Here is a 26,785-nt window from a genome sequence, read left to right as displayed (position 1 = left end):
CTATATTATTGTAAATGTATCTTGTTTTGGAAGTCAATTGATTAATAGGCTTAGACTTGTAACAAAATATGTCGTTTATTATTTGTATACATGATCAACGAACCTTTATATTGGAAAAATACAAAAGTGAAAAACTTTGATAAAATTCACATGTAAATAAAAGAAATGTACCACATTCATCAAGTAGACTAATGATCAATGTTAAAGCAAATAATGTTGAGTATGTTAAGTTAATGAAAAATTGATAAGCAAGATATTAATTCATACAATTAGATTTTAAATTGGTTTGAACACATATTGTGACAAACTACATAAATATTACAAGTACTTCAAAAATTGATAAGCAAGTATATTCAATTCAAAAGTTTTACATATTATCGCATAAAATAATCGTTTCAAAAATCATATAAAATTAATGTGCTACCATATGTATATATAAACGTAACGTGTGTATATATAATAAAAACTTATGTAAATGTGCAAGTTTTTTATGCATGAAACGTACAACTTTTTTATAAAACATAATAATTTTTATCAACTTTAATTTAACCCCATAAAATTTATATTTTTTCACTTTTGTCTCACATTAAATTTTTTTTTTTTTAATTTTCTTGACACTTAACTTTTGGGTTTATGTTTTCGGCAAACAACTTTCACATAATTACGGTTTTACTTTTAATTTGTATCTGTCTTTTATATATCTATCTATGTTTTTAATATATTACCAAAAAGCTATGTAAATATATAACATATCTCGTTGAATGTTGTTTTAAGTTGAAAAAAAATTTCACAAATGTTTTTCCAAGCTTCTAAATTTAGATGTGACTTTTGTTATTAAGGTTTCATTATTGAGTTTTTTTTTTAAAAGAATTGAAAAGTAAAGATATAAATTTTTATCTTTTTGTATTTTTGAGTTTTTTTTTAAAAGAAAAGAAAATGGAAGGAAGGAAAAATCAGGGTTTTTTCTCTAAAAATTTTTAGGCCATTTTGGCTTGATTTAGATGGAAAAGAAAGTGAAAGGTTTATTTTCTTTAATAGAAACTCAAGAATACAGTGTAAAAGTAAAAAGATATGCACGGTAAAAAAAAAAAAACACAGAAACACAAACCATGTTCGATCTAGTTTAACACATTGTTACATTAAAAAAAGTTCAAAATATATAGAATTTTTACATCAAAAAACATATATTATATTATCATCATCTTCGTCTCCATTTCACGCCACCCTTTATTTACCCTAATCTAACATTCACATCACAGAATCACACACACACAAAAAAAAACACCTCCAAAAAACACACACACCATGGCGACGCGCCACCTCTTAAAGCTGACCCGTCGATCTCACCGCCAGCTCTCCACCGCAGCCGCGGCGGTGTCAGCCACCCCCAGATCTACACAGCCACTATCACCACCATCCCCAACCCAAATGATCTACGACCAAATCTCATCACAAGTCAACGCAAAGCTCAAAATTTTATCAAACCCTAACCCTAATTTCCTAAAACACAACTCACCAATCCCGACCCAAACAACCCACACACCAATCTTGACTTTTCCGGAGACACGCGTCACCACGCTCCCAAACGGTCTCCGAGTCGCGACCGAGTCGAACCTGGCCGCGAAAACCGCAACGGTTGGTGTTTGGATCGACGCGGGGTCGAGATTCGAAACGGAAGAGAATAACGGAGTGGCGCATTTTTTGGAACATATGATATTTAAAGGGACGGGGAAAAGGTCGGTGCGGGAATTGGAAGAAGAGATAGAGAACATGGGAGGGCATTTGAATGCGTATACGAGTCGAGAACAGACGACGTATTATGCGAAAGTTATGAGTGGTGATGTTAACAAGGCTTTGGATATTTTGTCTGATATTTTGCAGAATTCGACGTTTGATGAACGTTTGATTAACCGCGAACGCGGTGTTATCCTGAGGGAGATGGAAGAGGTAGCCTGCTTGCTCTGTTTTGTTTGTTTGTAGGATTGAGCTGAATTAGAATATATAATATATGTATATGTATACATGATGATAAAGTTATTAGGTTCACTTCACAATTATAAATTATAAACATTGCCGTGCTTTGCATATGAAAGTTGGGATCTTTTTGACGTAGGTGAGATGTACGAATGTGAATCTATTGATTTTGGAGACTATATGAGTGAATCTATTGTGTTTCTTTCTGTTTTTATTATAAAAGTGTTAGCTTTACTGCTATATATGTATATAGTTCATTAGTTTGTATTGTGTATTCTTTCATGCTATGATAGGCTTATTGTTAATTGGTTTTTTAAACTAGTTATTTGGTTTGTAAGGTGTAAAGTTTAAGGATGTTTACCTTAGGTTATAAGACTCGAACACCAGATATGATACTGTGAAATTTAATGTATATATGTAATACTTCATGTCAACTAGCTTTTGAAAGAAAGTCTTATACTTTACTTGGTTTGTTCATTTGGACCTACCCGAGAAGCATGCTTGCATCTCCGGGTTGCTTAATTCTTGAAAAAGTAGGTGAGAAGGCTTGCGTATGATTTGGCCTCAAAGTGAAGTTTCAATCTTTTGGCCTTGTATACTTGTACGTATTTCAAGTATCAGGGTGATCACTTTATAGGATATCTAAGTTGCTTAGTTAATCCCGCCATCTTCGGCTTGCTCTATCACTAATTTACACAAGCTCTTTACTGAATATGTTTGTTTCTTGTTGGTTTCAGGTGGGAGCACAAAATGAGGAAGTAATCTTTGATCATTTGCATGCCACTGCTTTTCAATACACTCCTCTTGGTAGGACCATTCTTGGACCTGCTGAAAACATTCAGAAGATAACAAAGCAGGATATTCAAGATTACATTTCAACCCACTATTCTGCTCACAGAATGGTACTAAACTTAATTATAATTGTGTAGTTAAACCATCTTTAGTAGATGGCTTGTAGCTTTCCTAGTTATGATTTTTTATTAGAGTTTAATTTCTCCCAGCCATCTTTATGTTATAAACATAGTTTATTGGTGACAGCATTAATTTCTTCTGTATGCATCTATTACAGGTCATTTCAGCTTCCGGGGCTGTAAAGCATGAGGATATTGTAGAGCAGGTGAAGAAGATGTTCACCAAACTATCTACCAATCCCACAACTACAACACAGCTGGTAGAAAAGGAGCCAGCAATATTCACTGGATCAGAGGTGTGTGTTTTTATTTTTGGCTGTCGTAGATTTCTAACATTTGAACATTTTATGTTCTTCTCTTAATAATAAATTTTAGTTTAATGTTATTTGAATCTCAAATGATCAGGTTCGTATGAGGGATGATGACGCACCTCTTGCTCAGTTTGCCGTTGCCTTCAATGGAGCATCATGGACAGATCCAGATTCTGTTGCTTTGATGGTCATGCAAGCTATGCTTGGAGCATACAACAAGACAGCAGGATCTGGCAAACATATGGGGTCGGTGTTCCCGTCTTTGATTTTTCTTATATGCATTTTTTATGATTTCCCCCCCATATTAGAGAATTTTTTTATTGTTATAACTTCGCGTAGTGTAACTACGCATGCCTCTCTTTTGATAATTGAGTCCAACCTTGCTTATTTAAACCTTTGATTCTTTGAAACTATGTACAGCTCACAGCTTGCTCAGATGGTGGCGATTAGTGAACTTGCTGAGAGCATGATGGCTTTCAACACCAACTATAAAGACACTGGCCTCTTTGGTGTTTATGCTGTTGCCAAGGTGTGTAAAAAGCCTCTTTTTAAAAAGTGCAGCCCTTGATGATTTCACGTGAAGGGGAAGCTTGTTGCATAAAGTGCTCTCTTTTTTAAAGTGTCAATTGGTAACACATTAAGGCCGCATGTCTGTGTGTGGTGTCTGCTTCTAGGTTACCCATTAAATATCTTAGTTCCAATAAGATATTTATGTATAATGAAATGTGTATGCTTATGTTATACATAACATAATTATTCCATAGACATGAAGCTTTGGAGTAAATTTGTTTAGTTCTTCGCTTAGATATACATGTCACCCTGTGTGTTTTGTTCACTGCTACAATCTGTTACTTCCCCTAGAAGATCGTTGCATCCTTTTAGTTTGTTTTTATAATAGTAACTTAAGATTATCTGGCATATTCAAGTATTTGGCGTTTTGGTGTCTAGATCTTTCATTAAACTAGAATCCTAAGTTCTTGTGGATTGTGGACTGGTTTTTAATTTTTTATAGTTGTGTTGTTTCTATGTGTATCATTTTACATTATAATGATAATAATAAACTACTATGTGTATCATTTTACATTATAATAATACTATAGTTAGGTGTTAATTGTATGACCTTTTTTTTAAACGGCAATTCTATTCTACCTTTTTTTTCTAAACGGCAATTCTATTCATAAACTACCCCAAGTTGTCCAAAATCACCCATGCTAGGGATATAACCCTGGACTTCACCCCAAGAGGCATGACTCTCTAACAAGTGGGCTAACCCCACATTGGTGTTCTTATGACTCAATAATATTGAATTTCTGATTTATTCTTGCCGTCTTACTTGCTTCTCTTTTATTGTAGCCGGATTGCTTGGATGATTTGGCTTTTGCCATAATGCAACAGATCAGCAAACTGTGTTACAACGTCACAGAGGATGATGTTGTTCGCGCTCAAAATATGGTAAGCTGAGTGATCTCTGCTTTATTGTTATATTTATAGCCTTTGCATGTTTACTTTAAAATATTTCTTAAATATACGGAGTATTTATTAAAAGTTTCATGTTTATTATTTTGTTTTCACATCCTGAGTGTTCAATATTGTGTAGAATTGCAACCAGTAGGTTGCTACTCTGTTTTTTAAAGCATAATGGTCTTAACCTATTTTGCAATATGCTTACTAAGACTCACAGATAATACGTAAAATACCATCTTTGTGCTGCGTCATTTTTAAAGTTATTGACTAGGTTGATGGTTCAATATAAATGCTCACCACTATTCATTCAGTAGAGTAGAGGTGACTGTTGCGACCTATTCACTTACAAATGGGTTGACTTGTCATATTTATCGCGGTCAGATGGGTTAAGCTAATGATTTAACCTGAAGCGTGTCATATGTGTTGAGCCGGTCACAGGGCCAAAAGTCATCAAAACTGTGCTCCAGTTCATAGAACCTCATTAAGTTTTTTCTTGAATGTGGATTTATGTCATCAACTCATCATAATACAACTTTCATCATAATAGTTAATAATACATTAATCTTATATTAATCATAAAAACTTATTTGCACGCCGGTCCAACCAGCTTTGTTTTGTGTTGCCCATACTATGAAAGAACTATTTTTCATCTGTTACTCGTGTTGGCTGAGTTCCTGTCCTTACCCAAGAGTTGTGCATTTTGCTTTTAGCTGTATAGGCCCTGGTCAGATCAACGTGTGTAGTGCTTGATGGTTATGACCAATGCCTTGGTGTCTATCATTATCTTATTTGTTATGGCAAGAGAAAGTGCAATGCTTTCAGTTACAAAGCTGCCCGACTATATTTGCATTGGTATCTAGATATAATATCTTTTGAGCTATATGGAATAACTATTTGCAACTGTTTGCAGCTTAAATCTTCATTGCTTCTCCACATTGATGGTACCAGCCCTGTTGCTGAAGACATTGGACGACAGGTACACCAGATACAAATTTCAATATAATGCACCCATTCTTTTTAATAATCTCTGGTTAAGAAATAGCTTTATACTAGAATTTTCTATTTCTTTGGCTTCTATGCTTGGCGGTAATCGTGGATCATACTTAAATTGTAGCTAGCTGTGTTGGATTCTACTTACCATTACATATTTTTTTTTATTTATTTTGCAGCTGATTACATATGGACGTAGAATCCCGTGTGCTGAATTATTTGCTAGAATCGAAGCTGTGGATGCTGCCACCATCAAACGCGTAGCTAACAGATTCATATTTGACCAGGTAATCCCTTTTTCTATATAGCCCAGAATATTGCAACAATGTATATTTTCCCTTTATCTGAGTTAGAGTACCAGACTTCTCAAATACCGAATTGGTGGTACTTTTCTTAAAACATTGAAATAGCCAAAAGTATTTGCTCCGTAGGATAGTTTGGTTATTGCATTAGTAAAACTAGAAAATCATGGACGGATCGAAAAATATATTGTATAAGTTTTCTGTTTTTGGGGATTGCAGGACATAGCAATTGCCGCATCTGGGCCCGTGAAGCTATTGCCAGATTACAATTGGTTCCGCCGCCGTACCTACAAGCTCCGTTATTAGACCCTTGTTTTGTTTTGTTTTATTTATATGTGGTCTTCGATTTTTACCATCAATCTCTTGGAGCATGAGGCATACGCTTGCCTAAGATGTCCTTTTGTATGGTTAAAGACAGATTTTATTTCTTTTCAAGCAAGAATAAAGCCAAGGCTTTTTTTGTATTGCCTCTGTACAACTTCAGTTTCGACTTCGATTAAAAGGTTTACTACTGTCAAGCTTATTATCTCTGACATTATGGTCGAAGTCATTGTATACTATCATCATTTTTGCTTGTGTACGGTAGTTTGATATTATTTTCAGCTCTTGTATCCACAAAGCTTTTACTTAGTCAAATATTGGTTTTTGTGAACTGTGAAGTACATTTTATCCGTAAATCTGTGATATCGTGTTTCAGGCATCTAAGTGAGATGTATGTCATGCCATCAATCATTTACAGTTTTTTACGAGGTAAAAGCTCAGAGGGTTTGGTATCATTGGGTAAGAATTTTGTGATCGGATGAAAATCCTCTCTAAGTTATAAATTAACTTGATAGATCAAGTTGTGATCTTCTGAGAGAATAAAAACTAATAAAATGGACACCATATATTTTTGCATTACAAAAATCACAACTTTATCAAGTAGTATTATAACTTGGCTTCAGATCACTACAGAAAAGGACTTAAATTCACGGGTCATACATATAAATTATAGTTTGTTAAGAAAACATTGAATTAACTCATTAAGTTAGCATCATTGAAAAATTCCCACATATTGTCTTAACAGGATGCTTTAGAGTTGATCTTGAGATATCTTAACGCATACTTCAACATTAATGCAACTTGGTTTTGTAATTTTATTGTGAAGTTTCGTCAAGATTTTGAATTTGTTTAACTTTTTACTTATGTGAATTTTCTCCTTTTAATCAAATCATATATACTAATATATAAATTCATGAGTACATTGCTAGTCTTAGGGACTTCATGGTTCCCGTCAACCAGATTCTCCTACAACTAATAGTGTGCGTATCCGTCAACCGACCTCCATCACAATGGGTACAATTTTTCACCTATACCGCACCTGCAAGTGAATGGATGGGTATTTGCGGAATTGACATTATTTATTGCCTATTGCCATCCCTAGGACCCTGGACACGAAAGTACTGGTTAAGCTGTATAAGTTAGAGTCAAATGCTTGACTTTTCTAGGATAGCCTGAACAAGGTTCTCTCTCCATTTACCCCGTTCTTTTTCCTCTTTTTTCTTTTTTCTTTTTAATCCCTAAATTATCTCCATGTTGAGCCACTGGTAAGAAATTCTAAACGTTTTACACATCATTAGGTAAATTTCTTTTGGTATGTGTAAGGAAAAAGTTTATGGATTACCGTCCATTTGCCTGTGTTTAGCTGTTTGGAGTATTGATTTACAGGACTAGAGATTATTGATCCACATGTTTTCAGTTGTATAAGAATACATACATACTTCAAACCTAGTTCGTTTGATGTGCTTTATAGTGGTGGATGTTGTGAAACAAAGTCCACATGAAACAACAGACCAACAAAGTCTTACAATTTACAATCACTACACTTCTTCCATCAATCACAATATGTAGAAAATGGGTATATGTTTGCTTTTCGAACTTGTATACAACGAAGAAAAAATAATTAATTACGTCGTCTTTTCCTTTTCATTTTCTGGTCACATCTACGTATAATGAAAACGATACCAGAAAATGATTAAAAAGTATCTTAATCTTCTATCTCGTGGTCAAGAAATTCTTGAACCAAACAGCAGAGTCCTTTGCGTATCTTTTAAGCTTGTCGTTATAATCAACAAAATACAACCCGAATCTTGAGCTGTATCCTGCAGCCCATTCCCAGTTATCCAACAACGACCATGCAAAATATCCCTTCACATTGCACCCGTCCTCTCTGCTCAGAATCCCACCAAATCAGATATTAATACATTGATACTAGCACCGTAGAAACATTTGAATCGTTTTCAAAGTAGAGGTCTAAATGGGCTTACTTTATGGCAGCTTGCACGTTCGTGAGATAGTCGTTATAGTACTTGACCCTCTTCGCATCCTTTAGTGCATCGTTACGAGAGATAAACACGTTGTTTGGGTCATCCATCCCTGTGTAAGCAAAACATATAGATAACCATTTAAAATGTTCTCCTCTCTGCATAAATGGTACTACATTATAGATACAGGTTCTCATATGGTACAAATTACCATTTTCAGTGATAATCACTAGAGGATTCCCATATTTGTTCTTGACATAATTCAATAAACTTCTAAACCCTCCTGGCACTATGTATAACCATATGGAATTCGCCTGCAAAATACAATAAGTAGTAAATAGCAATAATATTTGTATTGTATAATCCTTAAAAAGTCTCGATAGCAGCCAAGATAAGAAAGCCTGAAGTTCTTCACAAATTGGTTAAGACCATGTAAAAAAATATTACATACCCGATCACCAATGGCTTTTCCGTCTTTAAATGCTGAAAAAATGTAAGGAAAATAACTTCATCAGACCATTGGTTGCTTGTATCAATGACAAATAATCATAATAAAGAACCTAGACTTGAAATCTGAATAGGAAGTCAGGATCTTTAACACAAGACTTGGATAAATTAACCAGAAGGGATGTTTTTAGATGACATACGAAGGGTAATGGAACCAGAATCTGCTACAGAGTCATTCAGCAAAACTCCAATGATACTAGTCGAGTTATGCCAAGCATACCACGTAGTATAGTGATTAATTCCAACAAAATCAATCGACCCTTTGAGAAGGGCCGACTGAACTTTAGAAAATTTTGGTAACCTGTCTCCTACTCTTGTCCTCATTGAGCTTGGGTAATCTCCGAACATGATAGGATCAAGAAACCTGTATTATAATGCCATGTAAATAATCATCTATCATGATCAATGATAACATATGAAGTCAAAAAAGAGCTAAATTCTATTCAGAGATCTACCATCCCAATTGAAAATCTTGTGCTCGTTGAGTCGCTTCAATATCCTCGGTTTTGTTTGTACCAGGCACATACCATATGACATCAAATGCAACCCCTATTCGCCCATGTTGTTTTGCCTATGAAGATAACAAAAAAAGGTTAATCATCAACAGACAAGCATAGTATTGGTAATAATACCATAGCCCAGTAAACATAAGTATTTGTCAAACAAGTTAATCACTTAATGCCAAACGTGATTGTATATTACCTTGTACTTTCTTTTGTAGATATCAACGGTGGCTGCGTGCGAAAGAAGAACGTTATGACCAACAATGTAAGGTTCAGTGGCTGAGTTACCGGCTCTGCAAAACAATTTAAGGAGTATCGAGCAACGCCCAGGTGCTTGAAGCCCCACATCATATCCTTGTACAGTAAAAGTATGTGGTTCGTTAAATGTCATCCAGTTTTTCACCCGATCACCAAATTTCTCAAAACATGTGTCAGCATATGTCGCAAAATCATTTCTGTTTCATAGTAAAATAAAAAAAAAACCACATAACATAATGAATACTTAAAAAAAATACTAAAAATAAAATAATAAGAACAAACATTATATATGTTTACATGATTCGGGTGTCAAGCCATCCATTGTATCTGTCAGCCAGTGCTTGAGGAAGGTCCCAATGGTAGAGGGTCACGTATGGTTCGATCCCTGTAGTTTAATTTCCAAAAGAATGTATAAAAATATCTATTTATTTAAAAGAATGTTAAATTTTTTGTGTACTCATGACTTTTGAACCAAGGAAATGATACTACAAGTATTATTTTCGTCTTTTACCAAAATCATACCATATGCTAATAACGAATTGATAAGGGCGTTGTAGTGATCAACTCCAGCCTGGTTGATATAACCCGTACCATCTGCGTTCAACAGATGGAAGTTATTAAACTTATCATATGTGCAGTGTACCCTTGGTATCCATAGTTATACATATCTTTATAAGTTTAATCTTGTGCCGGTGTGACTTTCGATCGTCAACAACCTCATAGTTTCAAAATCTTATTAGCTTATACACTTAAGCCATTGTCACTATTGATCCTCTTTATAATGTTTGATATAAGTATATAACAAGTTCAAAATTTCGTTACTTGGGAAAATTCTTGTCCATGAGATTGAAAACCTATAAGCATCCATGCCCATATCCTTCATCAATTTTATGTCATCCTGCATTTTAACCATTAAGGTAAGTAAACCCCTTATACAAACAAAAGAAAAAAATTATTACAGTATTAAAATCATATCAATAATGTTATAATAACTTCTAACTTATGCAATAACAATTGTCAATCATTATGGGGCTGGCCATTTCTACTTTAGAAGAAAGCCTTGCCAAAAATAACCTGACAACTTTCATGGTATGTTTTGTTTTCTGTTGGGAGAAATTTAACTATTTAAGTCGTGTGACGTGACAAGTATGTTAACCAAGCTAACATTATGATTGGTAACGAAGGCTATATTGGAAATTACGTTAATTGGAGATATTGTCATGTCACAAACAAAATATCTTGCAAATATCTTTGGTCTAGCTATATATTCGAGCTGAGGTGACTGAACAACCAAAAGAATGTTGGTTCAATACAAAGGTGTGAATAATCATGTGGTGTGTGAATATTTTTTTAAAAAACGCGTATAGTTTGATACATTACTTGCCTCGTATAAATGGTATTGATCAACTGCAACATCAGCATTACTAAAATCAGTCACTTTACCTGCATTATTACAAGATAAGTTTACATTGAGTTTCAAAATAAGGACTGTATATCAAGGGAATTGCTTATAACTCCATTATAGTTTATTTTTCTCTATAAAGAACCACATTTATTCTTCTATCATGTAACAGAAATGCATTCTACTATTACAGACCGACCCAGGTCCACCATATAGTCAATTGCCGTTCAAAAAAAAAAAAAAAGATACGACTAGAGTCAAATGCAAAGTCTAATCTCGTTACACCACCTTACTATGTACAGATTAGCGTCATAGTGGTTGCTTTTTATGGATGGGTAGTGATTTTTACCCTGAAGAAAGTTGTTCGTTTACAGAAATTGAATCTAAAAGACTATATTGCCCTCACTCATTCCTTTTTTTTTTTCTTTTTTTCTTTTTGAACAACAGAACCTCACTCATGATCATTCCCTTGTCAATTTATACAGACACAACCCAATAACCATTATGAATCCAACATCTTTCGTATAAAACATTACCAAATGTATGGGCAAACTTGTCCCAAATAGCCGGACCCCTTCCATCATCCTTCACAGCTCCTTCATACTAAAAGTAAAAACATATTAGACCATGTCAACAAGCATTACACATGATTTTAGTGGTAGAAAAATATTATAACAATCCTCATTTCAACAACATGAATATAAATTTTCATTTCACTTAGATAGTTGTTAGTTTGTCTCTATCCATATATAAATCCTAAGAGTTCTATGGGGTGGGTGAAAGGGTTGTTAATTTCAGAGTGGCTAGTTTACGAGTCGTTGTAAGATAGTTTACCATTAAAAAATATATAATAAAAATGTTAAATGACTAAGGGGCTTAAAAAAAAAATTCTCTTTTCCATATCAAAAGCTCACCCTTAAAATTTATGAAAAGTGTACAACTATCTAAGGCAACATTTGACAACCCTAATGATAATTAAATAAGATTAATTAGAGTAAGTTTAAAAGTACTAAATGGAGATAAACATTTAATCATAGATGGATTAAGATATTAAAACACTTTGATTTGGCGTTATTTTCCAAGGGATTTGCTAAATACAGCCCTTAGGGCTATGTTTAAGGTGCATAAATTGTTTGTACATTTACCATGAAAATCAGGGGGCGGGCTTTTAATATGAAAGGTACAAGTTTTTTTATGCACGTTAAATACAGCCCTTAGCATTTCCTATTTTCCAATTGGGCAACCAGTAGGAGTGGTAACAAAAAACATACTTTATTTATAGACATTTCAGAATGGAAAAAACTTTGGATTAAATGGTAGTAATCGATGGCCACTTTTTAACAAACAAATTTAATGGTTAGCCTTTATCGATAGTTAAAGTCACATACTGACAATTGATTTTGGTATGCTAGATGATGATATCTATGTATGTACAAATTTCCATTTTTAGGTAGTTAGAAAGCATGTAACAAGAAAACAGAAGTGGATGGGCCCTCTTCGTCATATTGGATAACCACAATGGAAAAATACTACATGTTTTATGAAAAAAAAAAAATCTGTTATTGTCAACACACAGAAAAATACTACTGTAAATTGTATATGGAGGGTGATCATTACTTTATGAAAAATGATCATTTTCATGTACAATATTCTAATATTGAAGACAACCTTGAACCTTTACTTGAAAAATCCTTTATACATAGGTTTTGAAAACCATGCTTAATGCTAAACGAATAAACTTAATTACTACTCTTATATAGACATAAACAACAAAAGATGGAAACATGAGAACCTATAACTTATAATTTGATTTTCATATGTGAATGGTATATGTGAACTAATTCGTGCATATATGAATTAAATATATCAAGTTATAACTAATTTTACTTATGTTCATATGTGAATGTTTTTAAGATGAACCTTACTTGACATAAACAATATAGATATACACTACATTATAAAAGTGATAATTAGTTATAAAATTAGTATTAAATTAATATCACTTTTTACAAAAGAAAATTATATCATAGCAAATTTTATCCATTTTTTCTACAGTTATATCCAATTCAATCATTGTGATATTAGTAATTTAATTAAAGGTGTCTGCATAAAATAGTTTTATATTTACAATAAAAATTCTGGATGAGCTTTTAATATGGAAGACAATGATTTTTTTATGCAAGTTAATTGGATGTATTTAAATTTTTTTTTTTTTTAATGAATCTGTATTACAAAAACTTTTATTACGTAATAGTGTAGTTTACTAACCGTAGCCTTTAAGAAGATATAGTTAAACTTGCTAGTTTTTGAATATCTGATTAAGTGGTACTTAGATCACAACTCTATAAATTCTTTATCATAATATAGAAATTAAGTATCGAAAAACTATAATATTGGGGTTTAACTAATGTTCATTTATTCATATCTATTAAGCTTAATCGCGGTCATAATAGCTATATACTTTTTTTTTTTGAACATTCATAATAGTTATATACTCGTTTATAGCTAAGAAAACCAAAAAATTAACACTTACAAATGTAACGTACTTTGTCACATTTAAAAAAAAAATAAAAAAAATCGATGGTGAATGTATTGTGTTGTAAGAAAATTCATGAGTAGTTTTTAATATATAGTATTATTTTTTATGTGTGTATGGGATTGCTGGCTTATTATTAAAGTTTTTTATCTGAAAAATTCATTTGGGTTTGACTTTCAATTACCACATTTATGGGGTGGTATTCGAGAGTGGGGGTTCTATACTTCTATCTTAAGGATAAAAAATTAAAAAGTATTACCATTATTTTCTATGCATATAAAAGGTTATTCATTACGGCTATAATTAGCATTTTCCAGTAAAGTTTGAAAAGCAAGGAAAAGTGTAATCTTAAAATGTGTAGTATTTTACCATTTCAAAGTTTAAACATAAAACGAACATGACCCACACTAATATACACTATGAATAAAGTTTGCATATGTCGGTTGAAAATTAACCACTCGGAATTTTAATGACTGTTGTGTACGTAACATTTAGTGCGTGTTAAATTGTTAATGAATAGCAAAATCTATCATGTACTCCGTATTAAGTAATAATAACAAGTTTTTTATGAAAAAAGAAAAAGGAAAAGGAAAAGAAGACCTGGTAAGCAGAAGAAGCGGTTCCAAAAACAAAACCGTTTGGAAAACTTGTTCTGTTTATTGTTCCCTCAACCAAAATACAACCACCATCAAGAAGAAGCAATACAATCACCAAAGCTAACGATAACATGAGTACGCTATTAGTTGTTTTCATCCTCAAAAACAACATTTAATTACGGTAATCCTCTATGTATAAGTGGACGGTGGCGCGGGCCTGAAGAGATTAAGAAATAGGCCAGCTGTGAGTGAGTGGGAATGGTAATGGGAATAGCTTTGAATTGCCAAAAACAATCGGGAATTGTAATGTTATTTGTTTGTGTTGTGTGCTTTCCACTGAAAAGTTTTTTTGTGTGGGGGGTTTTTATACCAAACCAATAGAGTTGCTGCCTGCCTGGCTGGATGGAATGTATGTATGTATGTTGGAACACTATCAAGTCTTATTTTCACACCCTTTTTTCAAATATACTTTTTTTTTTTAAAAACAATTTTTCAAATATACTATACCATTCCTTTCCATACCATGTGATCGAGTGACATTAATTAATTAATTTTATAATTAAATTATATTTATACATATATATTGTAAGGGGTTAACTAGTATGTTTCTAGCAACATGATTTCACTATGATTTTTAGAAGAGAGATATTTTATATTCAAACATATGATTTTCATGAGGGAGAATTTGTGAGGGGAAGTATGCTTTTTCTATACTTCTAGCAACATATTAGTTTTACTCATATTATAAAACATATATTTGTTGCTATGTTTTTTTTTATCTGGTCTTATTTATACTACATTATATATTATAATTACAAAATATATAGTTCTTCCAAACTTTTTATAAAAATTAATATCTCCAAATTCCTATCTTTATCATCCACTAATTTAAACGTTTTCACTTAATATACATATAACATTTTTAAATAAATTATTTATGAGATGCATCCATCAACCCCTACAATAACTACATGATCTCATTTTATATCAATTACATTTACATTAATTATCACACCGATAGCGTAACCATTTCCTGTTGCCTGCACCATAACCGCCATCACCACCTGTTCCTGTCACTGACCGCCGTCACTGTCGTCACATTGTGTGGGTACTCTCTAATTTAGATTAGCTAAAGTTAATTATTGTTTAATTTAAAAAATTAATTGAGTATTTTTCCAACATTATACCCAACAATGTTTCAATAAACACAAAGAAAAAAACTAAACCTACATCATTAATCGCTAATAATATAATGCTACTACACACTTCCTTAACAATCCACTAAGCTGCAAATGAAGTTAGCTTAACTGGCATATATATTCCTGGTTTTTCCCACAGGTCTTGAGTTTTCCTCTTAGGAGTGACAAGTTTGTGGGTTCTTTCTTTGAATCACCTGTAACGGCATATGGTTTATATCTCGTAGTCTAGAGTACGTGCAAGGTTTCACCATTATACGGTTAGGTGTTCTCTGATGTCGAATACATGTTTAAAAAAATTCCAGTAAACGAAAATGTTGTATGTGTTTTGAAATGGTAAGAAGTTAATTATCCATGTATCGGTGTATCCCCCCCAAAGTTCTACAATCTACACCACAATCATATCTATAATGATGATAATACGCGTCTTAACATTTCTATAAAGTAATTAGGCAATATATCATTTACCATGATATTGTTAACAACTTGTTAATTACTTGTCTACTTATCTATAAAATAAAATGAAAAAAATAGTAAAAAAGATGGACCGATAAGGACAGGGTGAAGTAAATCAGGATATTAGTCAATCTTTGATCCATATTGCAATGATTTGCTCCCACTTTGTATTTATACCGACCACTGTATTGTATAAAGAAAATTCGAAGATGACGTGTAAACAATTTTATTCTTAGATAAGAAACTAACTAATTAAAAGAAAAATCCAACGATACTCACGTAATTTCCAACGAATTAACCAGGGCTTTCATTGTTAATTTCCAAAGACAAAAATCATAAAGTTCAATATTATATTCTTATTGCTTTTCGACAGTATATGTGTTGCTTGATTATATCCCTAAGTGCCTAACCATGCATCTAGTTTATCGTCATTGCTTGTTTGTGGCATAGTTACGGTATTAGCCGAACGGATAGATGAGTGTACGGATCGTTTAGAATGATATATACGGTACCATTTTGTTAATAAAATTTTGTTACAATGTTATAAACAACGAGGCTAGAAAATGACATATATTGAGGTTTCATAATAACTTTTTTGTAAACCTTTTCAATTGCATAAACAATAAGAGTTTAAATTATACTCACTATAATAAAGTTCACAGAATGATACTATGATAAACTTCACTAACACAACACGGGACAATTTAACTAAAATATTAAATCTTGTGACAAGATTTTGTTATTTACGACTACATCAAATGACATGTACAATTAATTGGTTTTATTCTATAATTTGTAAAATACGAGTACGAATGACATTATTATAAATTAAAGACCGAAATATTTTTTCACACGTAGTGAAAAAAAGTCACTGATACTCCAATCGGTTTGTTTTGCTGAAATGCTTAATTTCTCTTTGAAAACAAATATCAAATGTGTATCACGTTAGCATGATAATTTTAAATTTTTAATCTACATCTTGCATCTTTCACACTTTGTTCATATATACCAATATTAATTGAGAATAGTTGATATTGAACATATTATAAGTATACATCTTTCATGGTGCATTTAAGGTCACTTTTGACTCCTCTAGAGAAAGGAAAAATCAAACTTGAATTGACCCCTATTTGAGAAATCAGTAAACATCATGGCTAAATCTATTTTGTAAATTTATCCATAAAAAGAACAAACTCAAAGAAAGAGAAAGGAACGATTTTGACATCATATGGGCCTCAAGTGTGAATATGTGATGGTTAACTTTAGAATGCTCACACTTCACATCTTGCTTGCTTTAAATGAATGTATATATTTTGCAAGACAATTGCGCAAAACGAAAGTGTTTTATAATTGTCATACGTGATTCACTATCGTTGATGATACATATGTGAAAATATATTATTGTGACTTTTGGATAAAGTGATTGATGACATTGCAAATCATCTGTTTTGATGAAACGAAAATCAGAAATAGAGTGATTTGTTGACATCTTTTTAAAAGTATCAACTAGACTTTTAGTTCTGGTGGTATGTATAGGCGAGTGTCGTTTTAATATATTGTTAAACACTTAAATAATGATAATTAGTTATGCATTGTGTTAGTTTTATGGACTTTTAATGCATCAAAATAATATTTTTAAGTGTTCTCACCGTTCTTATTTTAAAAATATTTTCACTTCGATTACCCTATACTTTAATATATTTTAATTTAGTTGAACTTTTGTCTTTATATTCAATTAATAACTTCAAATATATATGCTGCCACTTCAAATTATTCAATAATAATAATAAAAAAAAAAAAGATATGACACCAATATAACATAAAGATAAAGATGAGAAGTAAAAATGAAGCATCTTCATTTCAACTTCCTCAATGCTAACATTAAAAACTTCACATTGAAAATATAAAAACTTCTACACTTCAATGTCTACATCAAAAAACAATTTTTACCTAAAAACAACAAAGACTCCTACAGATCAACTAACGATAATGAGTCCGATTTTTACCTTCACTCATCTCCTATATGATGCATATGAGCTTTTCATTTTAAGACCAAATAACACAAAATATCATAGTTAGTCAATTCGTAATTTTTTACTCGACTCGAAAATATTATTTTTTGACCAGTGACTTAGAACGTGATCCGACTAGTGAGAGTCTGGACATTACATAACTAGCTAATTAACCCGGGTTCAACCCGGGCTTATTAATAAAACTTTTGTAATATTAAGTTACGTCGATGTCTAAGAACTATGAGATAGTTTAACCATACTCATAATCTCGAAATAGTATATCTTATATTTCAAATGTACATAATTATCTTATTAACCCACATAATATGTGGATAATTTAAAATCTATTATGATAAAACTATTTAGACGATGAAAACTTATAAGACCATGTATAAAATATTAGAGTTTTCAAAATAAAATAATTTTTTTCTTATAGAAAAGGACATCATAAATAACAAAAATAAGAATTAACTAAACTTAAAGAAGGAAAGTGCTTAAAAATTGATAATTATATTTTAATTTACATTGGACTTGGGCTAAAAATGAAATAAATCATAAATCAATTAGAAAATGATTTAAACTTTTTATAGATTGATGTCATAAATCAAGAAAATAAAAAAGAAATAATTGATAGAAATAAGTCTAAAAATGACAACTAAACATTATTTAGAAAATAATGATTTCATAGGAATCTTGTTTTATTTATATAAAAGATATATTGTAATTATATATATGTGACATTTTTAGAAGCAAAATATAACTTCGTTGTCTGTATAGATTTACCAAAACATTACATATTTAATAGATTTGAGTCATAAACTTATAATTTATCTCCATATACGCAACAAAAGGACCAAAATTACATAGGTAACAAACAAAATAATGTAACAATAGATATAATATATATAACCATACTATCAAACTACAATAGTTATAGATTTGTGACTCGTGACTCGGTCCAAGTTCACATAGCAACTCGTTAGAGACTCGAAAAAAACGAGTCAATTCGTTTTTGGTGTAAATTGATTTGTACGAGTCGACTCGTGACTTGTAAGAGTTTAACAACTATGCAAGAGACAACTACTCTACTCACCTCTTTAAATAATGTACCAGCAATATCATTAATGAAATAAATTACATAATTTACCCATCAACTCCTAAAATAATACATTATTTGTTTAACATCAATTACATGTAAATCAATACATTACACGACTTGTCACCACTAGTCGCTTCCACCACTACTAGTCGCCTTTATAACCATCGCTTTATATGGATCTCCACAAGTTGTTTTCAACTTGATCTATTAAGTTGGAAACATTTTGACCCTTAGATGAAAATCAAGAGTCAAAATTGAAAAATAAACTTTAATTCTTGACATTTGATTTACATCCAAATGTCAAGAGTTGGCTAACATGACTAATCATGTTGGGCAACTTAGGAGAATACTCTTCCTTTTTTTAAGCTAAAAACATTTTAAAAACCAATTGTACCCTATATAATCAACATATCTAATAACTTACAAACATGGTCCACCAAAAAGACACTTAACGAATTACTTTATAAAATCTATCTATCAACTCCTAAGATAACTATATTAGCTCATTTTACATCAATTATATTTACATCAATAATTTATATTACTTGTCGCCATCGCCGTAACCACCATCAGTACCAGTCATCACCACCACTTTTGCACGAACATTCATCCATCATTATATAACATAAATATAAATATAAAAGGTAAAAGTGAAGCATCCTCGATACTCTTAAGACTCCTTCAATGCTAACATTAAAACCTTTACATTAGAAATACAAAAACTTCTACGTTTTAATGCCTACATTAAAAACAACTTATACCATAAAAATGTCTAGTTTATTTTAAACTAAGGGAAAAACAAATATGTTATTAGAAACATATATCCTTTTCTATTTCCCCTCACAATCTTCCCTCCTATGAATCACATGTCTAAATATAAAATCATCATCCCTCACAAAATCATGCTAAAAGCATGCTTCTAGCAGTATACTTGTTATCCCCTTAAACTAATGGGATTAAGCTGTATAACGTGATTACCTTGATTATGTCATGAAAATATTTGTGGTCGATCATGTTATTAAAATTAAAATATATAAATATATGTTGTGAACAAAACTATTATTAATTTTCTAGTTGTTAAAATATATGAGTTTGTATCATGTAAGACTTTATGTATTCTCGAGTTTTTATTAAAAGAAAAGAAAGGAGAAGATTGGATAGGGGAAGAAAGGATAGATAATTACATAAAAAAAGGCATTCCCGAGTTGAAAGAAAAGAAAAAAAAGTTTATAATTAAAAGTATTCTTAAGTTAGAAGGGAAGAAAAAGAAAGGATAAAAAGATACAATTTTACATTTATAGCCTTGTAGTAATTAAAACCTTTATATAAGTTTGAGGGGTATAATAATAATTTCACCACTTTTCCTTCCAAATTTTGCCAAAAGTAGCAAGAAAGTTTTGGGATCAAAACATTATATTTTCCCCTTTCTTTTAAAACAAAAACTCAAGAATACAAAAACTAAAAGTTTCTTACCCTTTAAAATAAAACTCAAGAATGCACTCTAACACTGTATTCTCGAGTTTTTATTAAAAGAAAAGAAATGAGAAGATTGGATAGGGGAAGAAAGGATATATGACACTCTTGAGTTGAAAGAAAGGAAAAGAAAGTTGATAGTTAAATGTATTATTGAGTTAGAAGGGAAGGAAAAAAAAAGATAAAAATATATAATTTTACATTTATAGATTAAAACCTTTATATAAATTTGAGGGGTTAATAATAATTTCACCACTTTTCTTTTCAAATCTTGCCACTTTTGGCAAGAAAGTTTTGGGATCAAAACATCTTATTTTTCTCTTTCTTTTCCTTTCCTTTCTTTTAAAGCAAAACCTCAAAAATACAAAAACTAAAAGTTTTTTATCTTTTATTTTCTTTTCTCTTCAAAATAAAACGAGAAATCCCGGGAAAATGAAAATCCTAGGAATCGAATCAAATCAGGGGTAGAAGATATATTTGTGGTTTCATATCTAAAGTAAAAAATTAAAAAATACGAGTACCTTGTCTAGGTGTAAACGTAAAACCCCACAAAAGGGTTTTGAGTTTTGACTGACTCTGAATTTCATTTCTCAAGATGAACACATCAAAAATGGAGGAAGAAGACGAAGACCCACCGCCACTCGCCGTCGATATCAACCATACCCACCAATCTCTTCATAACGTCGACGATCTTCCACCGGTCGGCGTCACCGTCATCACCGGTTATCTCGGTGCCGGAAAATCCACTGTATTCATTTCTCTTCCTTTATATTACTCGTATATATGATCATTATTATTATTATTACTGTATTATATATATTGATTATATACATGACCCGGGCACTAAGCCGACTTGGTTAAAAGGTGGAACCCCTTTCCATAAATTAAAGTGATGTGTTCGATCCTTGTGGTCTGACAACTCTCCATGTTCTTGTAACCCAGTCAGCTCGATTTACCTCTCACGTGTAGAATTGGCAATGGGTCGGGTTCATGCCAAACCTGAACCCGATAAGGAATATGTTACCCATCTGTCAGGGGATAAAATTATGCCTAAAACCCGTAACCCGACCCGATAAGGATAGTTATTTATAAAACTTGTATGATTTGAAAAAGGATACTACCTGCTCTTAAAGCTTTGAGAAATGGATGCGCAAGTTGTGGAATATTAATACAAAATTAGTTGATATTAATGTGGAATATAGATTAAAAACTAATCACTTATAAGTAAGTAGATATAGGTACTGATATCGGGTCCTTTCGGGTTGGGTATCGGGTTGCCTCGTCTTGTCGGGGTTTTTTTTCCATCCCTACTCACGTGTTGGGGGTGGGGGCGGTATGCTTAAGGTTTCTGGAAATAAACCTATTGCCCTTTCCATACATATAGGATACATAGTTACCTAAAATAGCAGTCTTTTCCCGTGGGTAGAGGTTTCTCTGTCCACCCCCACCTCCCTCATACTCCGCCTTTAGCAACTAATATTTGGTTCAGATAGAGGCGTTAAGAGTTGGTTTCCATTACACTTTTGGACAACATTTTTTTCTAATTATGTAAAATGACCCTAATTAAAGCTTTTATCGTAATATGATGCTTATCATATGGTGACACCCTCTTATTTTTCTATGTGACACATACTTTGATCAGGAGTCTGAGAAAATGGACACGTTAACATTTTTTTTTTTTACGTGACACATTCTTTGTTAAGGTGTCTGATAAATTAGGATCATAGCGAGTTAGTTGGGACGTCTTAAAAAGACACGGGTAACATTTGTTTACTCCATATATTTTGTAATTTTCAACAACTTAGAAGCACTTCGGTAAGGTGTATTGAGATATAAGCTTTAATTACGTTTTTTTCTGAAAAAATAAAAAGTTTCCAAAATGTGTTTACAACTAACTTTAATGTCTCGTATGAGCCAAACAATGTTATGTATTTAGTTAGATAATGGTATAAAGTTTTGTATTTTTTTAGCATTTTCTTTCTCAACTATTCATTTTGGGAATGTTTATATAAACGGGTATTGCTTGATGATATTATATTTCTGTGAAATAATATGTGTAACAAACTAATGAGGTTTCTTGGTCTGATTCCAGTTGGTAAATTATATATTAAATGGGAAACATGGAAAAAGGATAGCTGTAATATTAAATGAGTTCGGGGAAGAGATTGGAGTTGAAAGAGCAATGATTAATGAAGGCGAAGGTGACGGAGGCGCACTTGTTGAAGAATGGGTTGAGCTTGCTAATGGCTGTGTCTGTTGTACTGTTAAACATAGCCTTGTTCAAGCCTTGGAACAACTTGTGCAGATGAGGCAAAGGTATTGCCCTATTTATTATAAATTTATCTGATTTTTGCAGCATGACTGAGTTCACATAAGTAAATTCATATATCTTGTTTGTTGTCGGAAGGGTTTTTACCGGATGATCGTAATTAAAGCTCTTATATTGTTGACATGGCTCATACATATGTTGTGAAGTGTGTGAATGTATATTCAACTCGAAATGAATAAGATGCCTTAAAACCATGCTGTTATAGATTTTGTACTTTTCAAACAAAAAATGACAGTCAGCATTATATTTGGTCATGAGCTTTAATCACGGCATTTGATTGAAAAAGTTTAATCAGAACCAACTTTAATATCACCACCACCAACAACAATTATACCCAATTATGGGAGAGCTGAGATTAGACAACCATAGAGGTCACCTCCAAAAAGACCTCCAGCTATGGTGTGAAGATATATATGTTTGCACGTGTGGGTATGTATATGTGTGTGAACAATGTGTGAGAATATGTATCTGTGTGAGAGTGTATGCATGTGTGTGCGTGCGTGTGCATATATGTACCTAGATAATGTAACAATAAGGTGGGAAAATTAATAAACTTGAAAACATAAATCTTACCATCATTATCATAAGATATGGGCATGTAAGCAGATGAGCCTATATAATTCTAACCTAATGCTTATCCCAACTTTTAATGTCACCCTAGCCCAAAAATAGGAAGTTTCCCCAACCGAGACAGTTGAAAAAGTAAAGTTCTTATTCTAGACAAGAAAAAAAAACTCCTTTGTTTAGTGATTACTCGTATATGTTATTATGTTTTTGTTATTGTTCTATCTAATAATAAGTTAGACAATTTAACTATTTTCAGTTTTTAGGTTACTCAATTAGTTTGCATCTCACCATTTAGCGATTATTAATATATCAAAATATTGGATCTAGGTGTATATTAAATATGTCTGTGAAAGAAAATTTGTTTATCCTTCTATTTCATGTGTGTATCTGTGTTCTTTCTTAATTATCATTTTTTAACTTTTTGGGGGGTCCTGCAATGTTGACACAATTGCTCATGAGTATTTATATCTGCTTGAAATTGAAGTTTTGGTTTACAAATTTTTTGTGCATGTAGACTGGATCATATATTACTAGAGACTACTGGGTTGGCAAACCCTGCTCCTCTTGCATCTGTTCTTTGGTTGGATGATCAATTGGAATCAGCAGTCAAGCTCGACTCGATTATTACTGTAAGTTTCATGTTCCAATGTAAGCTTAAAATGTTCAATTTTTGCTTAAAAATCAGATTGACTAAAGTGCTAAATGAACTGGACTAATGTCTTGATATTACTGACGTTATCTATGGGCAGGTTGTGGATGCCAAAAATCTCCGTTTCCAGCTCAGAAAGCATGAAGATTCATCCACATTTCCCGAAGCCTTCTTACAAATAGCATTCGCAGTAAGTGATAGTTTATATACATAGTTTTAGGGGTGTTTTATACAGAGTTATGCTGATCATGGCTGGTGGCATTTTTCGTGGTCAACTCTTTTTCCCCATGAAAAGTTGACTAAATCATTAAACTCAATTGCCACCTAAGAAAATAGCTAAACATGTAAATCACATTTTTTTTTGCTCTTTGTTTGATTTAATTTAGCTCACTTTTTTTTGTTAATCTCAAGCTGCCATGATGATGTTTATTAGAGTTATCGCGTCGGCCAGTTGGATATCGGGTCAAGACGTAATTTTCATCTTTCTTGTTGCCCAGCTGGGTATCCAGTAATTTTTTCTAAATATTTGTAACTAGCTATGGTGTGAAATATATTCAGAAGTTATAGCTTTTTCAGATAAGAATTTTATAATTAAGTGCAGTTTGAAATTGCCATCTTTTACATGTACCAGTTTGTATGTTGATCCTATTATATGTTCAATTTGAAAAAGTTGAGACATATCGTTTGCTCATCTGCTTTTCTCATTTGTTGTAGGATGTTATTATTCTTAACAAGGTTGATCTGGTTTCTCCAGATGATCTAGAGGAACTCGAGAAGGAAATACATAGCATTAATTCACTTGCCAATGTCGTTCATTCTGTGAGGTGTCAAGTTGATATATCTATAGTCTTAAATTGCAGAGCATATGATGCTTCGGTTAGTGACTTATCTTCCTTTCTCATTCTAAATTGTATCTACTTAGTTATGATGTATGTTGATGGCTATAGTTTTTACTTCCGATCTCTTTTGCATTTCAGCATGCTGCTCATCTGGAACAGTTACTAGAAGAAAACAAGTCATTAACTACTAAAGATCTTCATGATAGTGGCGTCAGGACTATGTGTATTTCTGATTCACACCAGGTTGATCTTGACAAGGTAAATTGAACGGTTATTTCTTTTACATAAAAGTTGGCAAATCGGCAGGTCAGGTGGGGTGGGTAACACGCCAAAATACGTAATTATGGTACAGGCTGACTATGTTTTTTATATAGGGTTTGAACCTGGTGGGTAGGCCCATAACACTTTCTAGTCCAAATTTGTATTCCTAGTGTGTTGAATACTGAAATATAATTTTTAGTGATCTAATTTAAAATTTTTGGAGTAAAATGTTTTAGGTTGTAATATAATATGCACCAAAAATACAGTTTTGACTCATTATAGATTAATAAAAACATAACCCTAATCGGCTGAACATAGTATAAGATCTCATATCTGCTTCTGGTATAGATTTTGTATCACAGTGTGTTCTATTCCCACAGGTGCGTTTATGGCTCGAGGAGATCCTATGGGATAAGAAGCATGATATGGATGTATACCGCTGCAAAGGCGTTTTGAGTGTTGTGAACTCGGATGAACTGCACACCATACAGGTAAGTTTTAATTCAAAACATATAGATCTGTTACCTTTTAGCAACAAGAAATAAATAAAAACCGAAACAATAAGGGTAGTTAGCTCTAAGAATGGTCGCAAGACTACTTTATACTCTTCATATTAGTACTTCTGCTCAGGAACACTTATGGCTTAATGTTAGTGTTTTAGTTGAACCCAAAAATGTTTGTTGGTGGTTTAATCTTTGCAGGCTGTGAGGGAGATATATGAGATAGTTCCTGCACGAAAGTGGAGAACTGGAGAAAATCGAACAAATAAAGTTGTGTTCATTGGTAATACTATAACCACCTACTGATTGGGTCACCATAGATGACAATATTGGCCCATTATACGTATTATTAGGTTCATTTTCTTGTATACGTGTAAAATTTACATCCTTTGGAAATGAAGGGGTCAAAAGTTGACTAAGAAATCCAATGCCAACAACCTCTAACTGTATTTTTCATGGAAAAAATGATTATTTTACACCAAAATATCAAAATATCATCATTTTTTTTTTAAAATAAAAATAGTAGCGGCCTAGCGGGTTGGGGTGACCCTCCAATCAACAGGTTGTGGTTCAAGTCTAGCTTGAGACAATTGGTGATTGTAGATGTACACTAATTGTTGGCGGTCTTTTCGGAGCAAATTTGACCCATACCTAAAATCTGTTTCGATTCAGAATTTAACTTGTCTAATCTGCCTATTTGCCACCTCTGGTCTGCATGAATTCGTAAATTGTCAAGCCAAGTAAATATATGGGATTGCTCTTAGATGTTGTATGATTTGTGCAGGTCGGTCTCTAAACGAACACATTCTTCTCGACTCTCTTAGAGCTTGTGCCTCAACAAGATGTTAATTGTTGTAATGCTTACATATCAACTATTATGTCATTGAATTCAGTTTGTAACCTTGAGTTTTTTTTGAAGATTAGAGAATTACAACAGTAATTTTGCCACTTTTCTGGGGCAGTTGAGATGATAGAAAACTGAAATTTAACATAATAAAGAAAATAATGGAAAAGTTATTTATTTATACTTATGATGATGATGATGATGAGGTGGTGGTTATATTAGGCAGGTGTTGGTAGGTAATATTTATGCCTTAATTTATGTGTGTTCAGTGTTCTAGGTTAGTATCATATCTGTTCAATAACTATTGGGAACTATTTGGTAAGAATAAATACTGTATTATTACAGTACTATATAACAGATAGATTTTTAACATAAAATTATACCTCCAGCCCCCTGAATTTTTACAAGATGCACCTAATAAATCCTCCTCATGTGAGAGAGACAGTTCCCATGATTTGTACATCTGCAATAAAGATACTAAGCCCTTATATAACGTTGAATGA

The 26,785-nt window shown here is 32.3% G+C and overlaps 3 protein-coding genes across 4 annotated transcripts; 2 read left to right on the top strand and 1 right to left on the bottom strand.

Annotated features, from left to right (window-relative positions):
• The first annotated feature begins 1,210 nt into the window (after positions 1-1,210).
• Positions 1,211-6,470, top strand: LOC122606449 (probable mitochondrial-processing peptidase subunit beta, mitochondrial). The gene is made up of 9 exons (XM_043779307.1): positions 1,211-1,947; positions 2,712-2,876; positions 3,044-3,181; positions 3,291-3,442; positions 3,617-3,725; positions 4,550-4,648; positions 5,571-5,636; positions 5,830-5,937; positions 6,172-6,470. The coding sequence occupies exons 1-9, from the start codon at positions 1,306-1,308 to the stop codon at positions 6,256-6,258; spliced, it is 1,566 nt and encodes a 521-aa protein (XP_043635242.1). The 5' UTR covers positions 1,211-1,305; the 3' UTR covers positions 6,259-6,470.
• Positions 6,471-7,801: 1,331 nt separating this feature from the next.
• Positions 7,802-14,406, bottom strand: LOC122599750 (beta-glucosidase 40). Of its 2 annotated transcripts, none has more exons than XM_043772314.1 (13): positions 14,062-14,406; positions 11,462-11,528; positions 10,908-10,966; positions 10,346-10,421; positions 10,046-10,117; positions 9,821-9,908; positions 9,465-9,720; positions 9,218-9,333; positions 8,903-9,126; positions 8,707-8,738; positions 8,467-8,569; positions 8,259-8,367; positions 7,802-8,161 (listed from the first exon to the last, which is right to left on the bottom strand). In XM_043772314.1, the coding sequence occupies exons 1-13, from the start codon at positions 14,227-14,229 to the stop codon at positions 7,987-7,989; spliced, it is 1,545 nt and encodes a 514-aa protein (XP_043628249.1). In that variant the 5' UTR covers positions 14,230-14,406; the 3' UTR covers positions 7,802-7,986. The 2 variants fall into 2 exon arrangements, with proteins under 2 accessions (XP_043628249.1, XP_043628257.1); XM_043772322.1 differs by having other exon boundaries at positions 11,462-11,521; positions 14,062-14,076.
• A 6,428-nt stretch (positions 14,407-20,834) lies between these two features.
• On the top strand, positions 20,835-26,465 carry LOC122599765 (COBW domain-containing protein 1). The gene is made up of 9 exons (XM_043772333.1): positions 20,835-21,041; positions 22,386-22,609; positions 23,704-23,818; positions 23,939-24,028; positions 24,553-24,714; positions 24,816-24,935; positions 25,319-25,429; positions 25,640-25,721; positions 26,223-26,465. The coding sequence occupies exons 1-9, from the start codon at positions 20,889-20,891 to the stop codon at positions 26,285-26,287; spliced, it is 1,122 nt and encodes a 373-aa protein (XP_043628268.1). The 5' UTR covers positions 20,835-20,888; the 3' UTR covers positions 26,288-26,465.
• Positions 26,466-26,785: the final 320 nt, after the last annotated feature.

The sequence above is a fragment of the Erigeron canadensis genome, chromosome 1 (assembly GCF_010389155.1).
Source record: "Erigeron canadensis isolate Cc75 chromosome 1, C_canadensis_v1, whole genome shotgun sequence".
NCBI lineage: Eukaryota > Viridiplantae > Streptophyta > Magnoliopsida > Asterales > Asteraceae > Erigeron > Erigeron canadensis.
The sequence above is the reverse complement of the archived record's forward strand: the minus strand, read 5'-3'. Positions and strand labels throughout refer to the sequence as shown.

Excerpts from the sequence above, each read along its gene's own strand:
- LOC122606449 (XM_043779307.1), top strand. The coding sequence starts at position 1,306 with ATGGCGACGCGCCACCTCTTAAAGCTGACCCGTCGATCTCACCGCCAG. Across the intron at positions 3,443-3,616 it reads GGATCTGGCAAACATATGGG|CTCACAGCTTGCTCAGATGG; the intron begins GTCGGTGTTCCC and ends AACTATGTACAG. Across the intron at positions 3,726-4,549 it reads GTGTTTATGCTGTTGCCAAG|CCGGATTGCTTGGATGATTT; the intron begins GTGTGTAAAAAG and ends CTTTTATTGTAG.
- LOC122599750 (XM_043772314.1), bottom strand. The coding sequence starts at position 14,229 with ATGTTGTTTTTGAGGATGAAAACAACTAATAGCGTACTCATGTTATCG. Across the intron at positions 11,529-14,061 it reads CCGCTTCTTCTGCTTACCAG|TATGAAGGAGCTGTGAAGGA; the intron begins GTCTTCTTTTCC and ends TTTTACTTTTAG. Across the intron at positions 10,967-11,461 it reads CAAGTTTGCCCATACATTTG|GTAAAGTGACTGATTTTAGT; the intron begins GTAATGTTTTAT and ends GTAATAATGCAG.
- LOC122599765 (XM_043772333.1), top strand. The coding sequence starts at position 20,889 with ATGAACACATCAAAAATGGAGGAAGAAGACGAAGACCCACCGCCACTC. Across the intron at positions 24,715-24,815 it reads GCAGAGCATATGATGCTTCG|CATGCTGCTCATCTGGAACA; the intron begins GTTAGTGACTTA and ends TTTGCATTTCAG. Across the intron at positions 25,430-25,639 it reads ATGAACTGCACACCATACAG|GCTGTGAGGGAGATATATGA; the intron begins GTAAGTTTTAAT and ends TAATCTTTGCAG.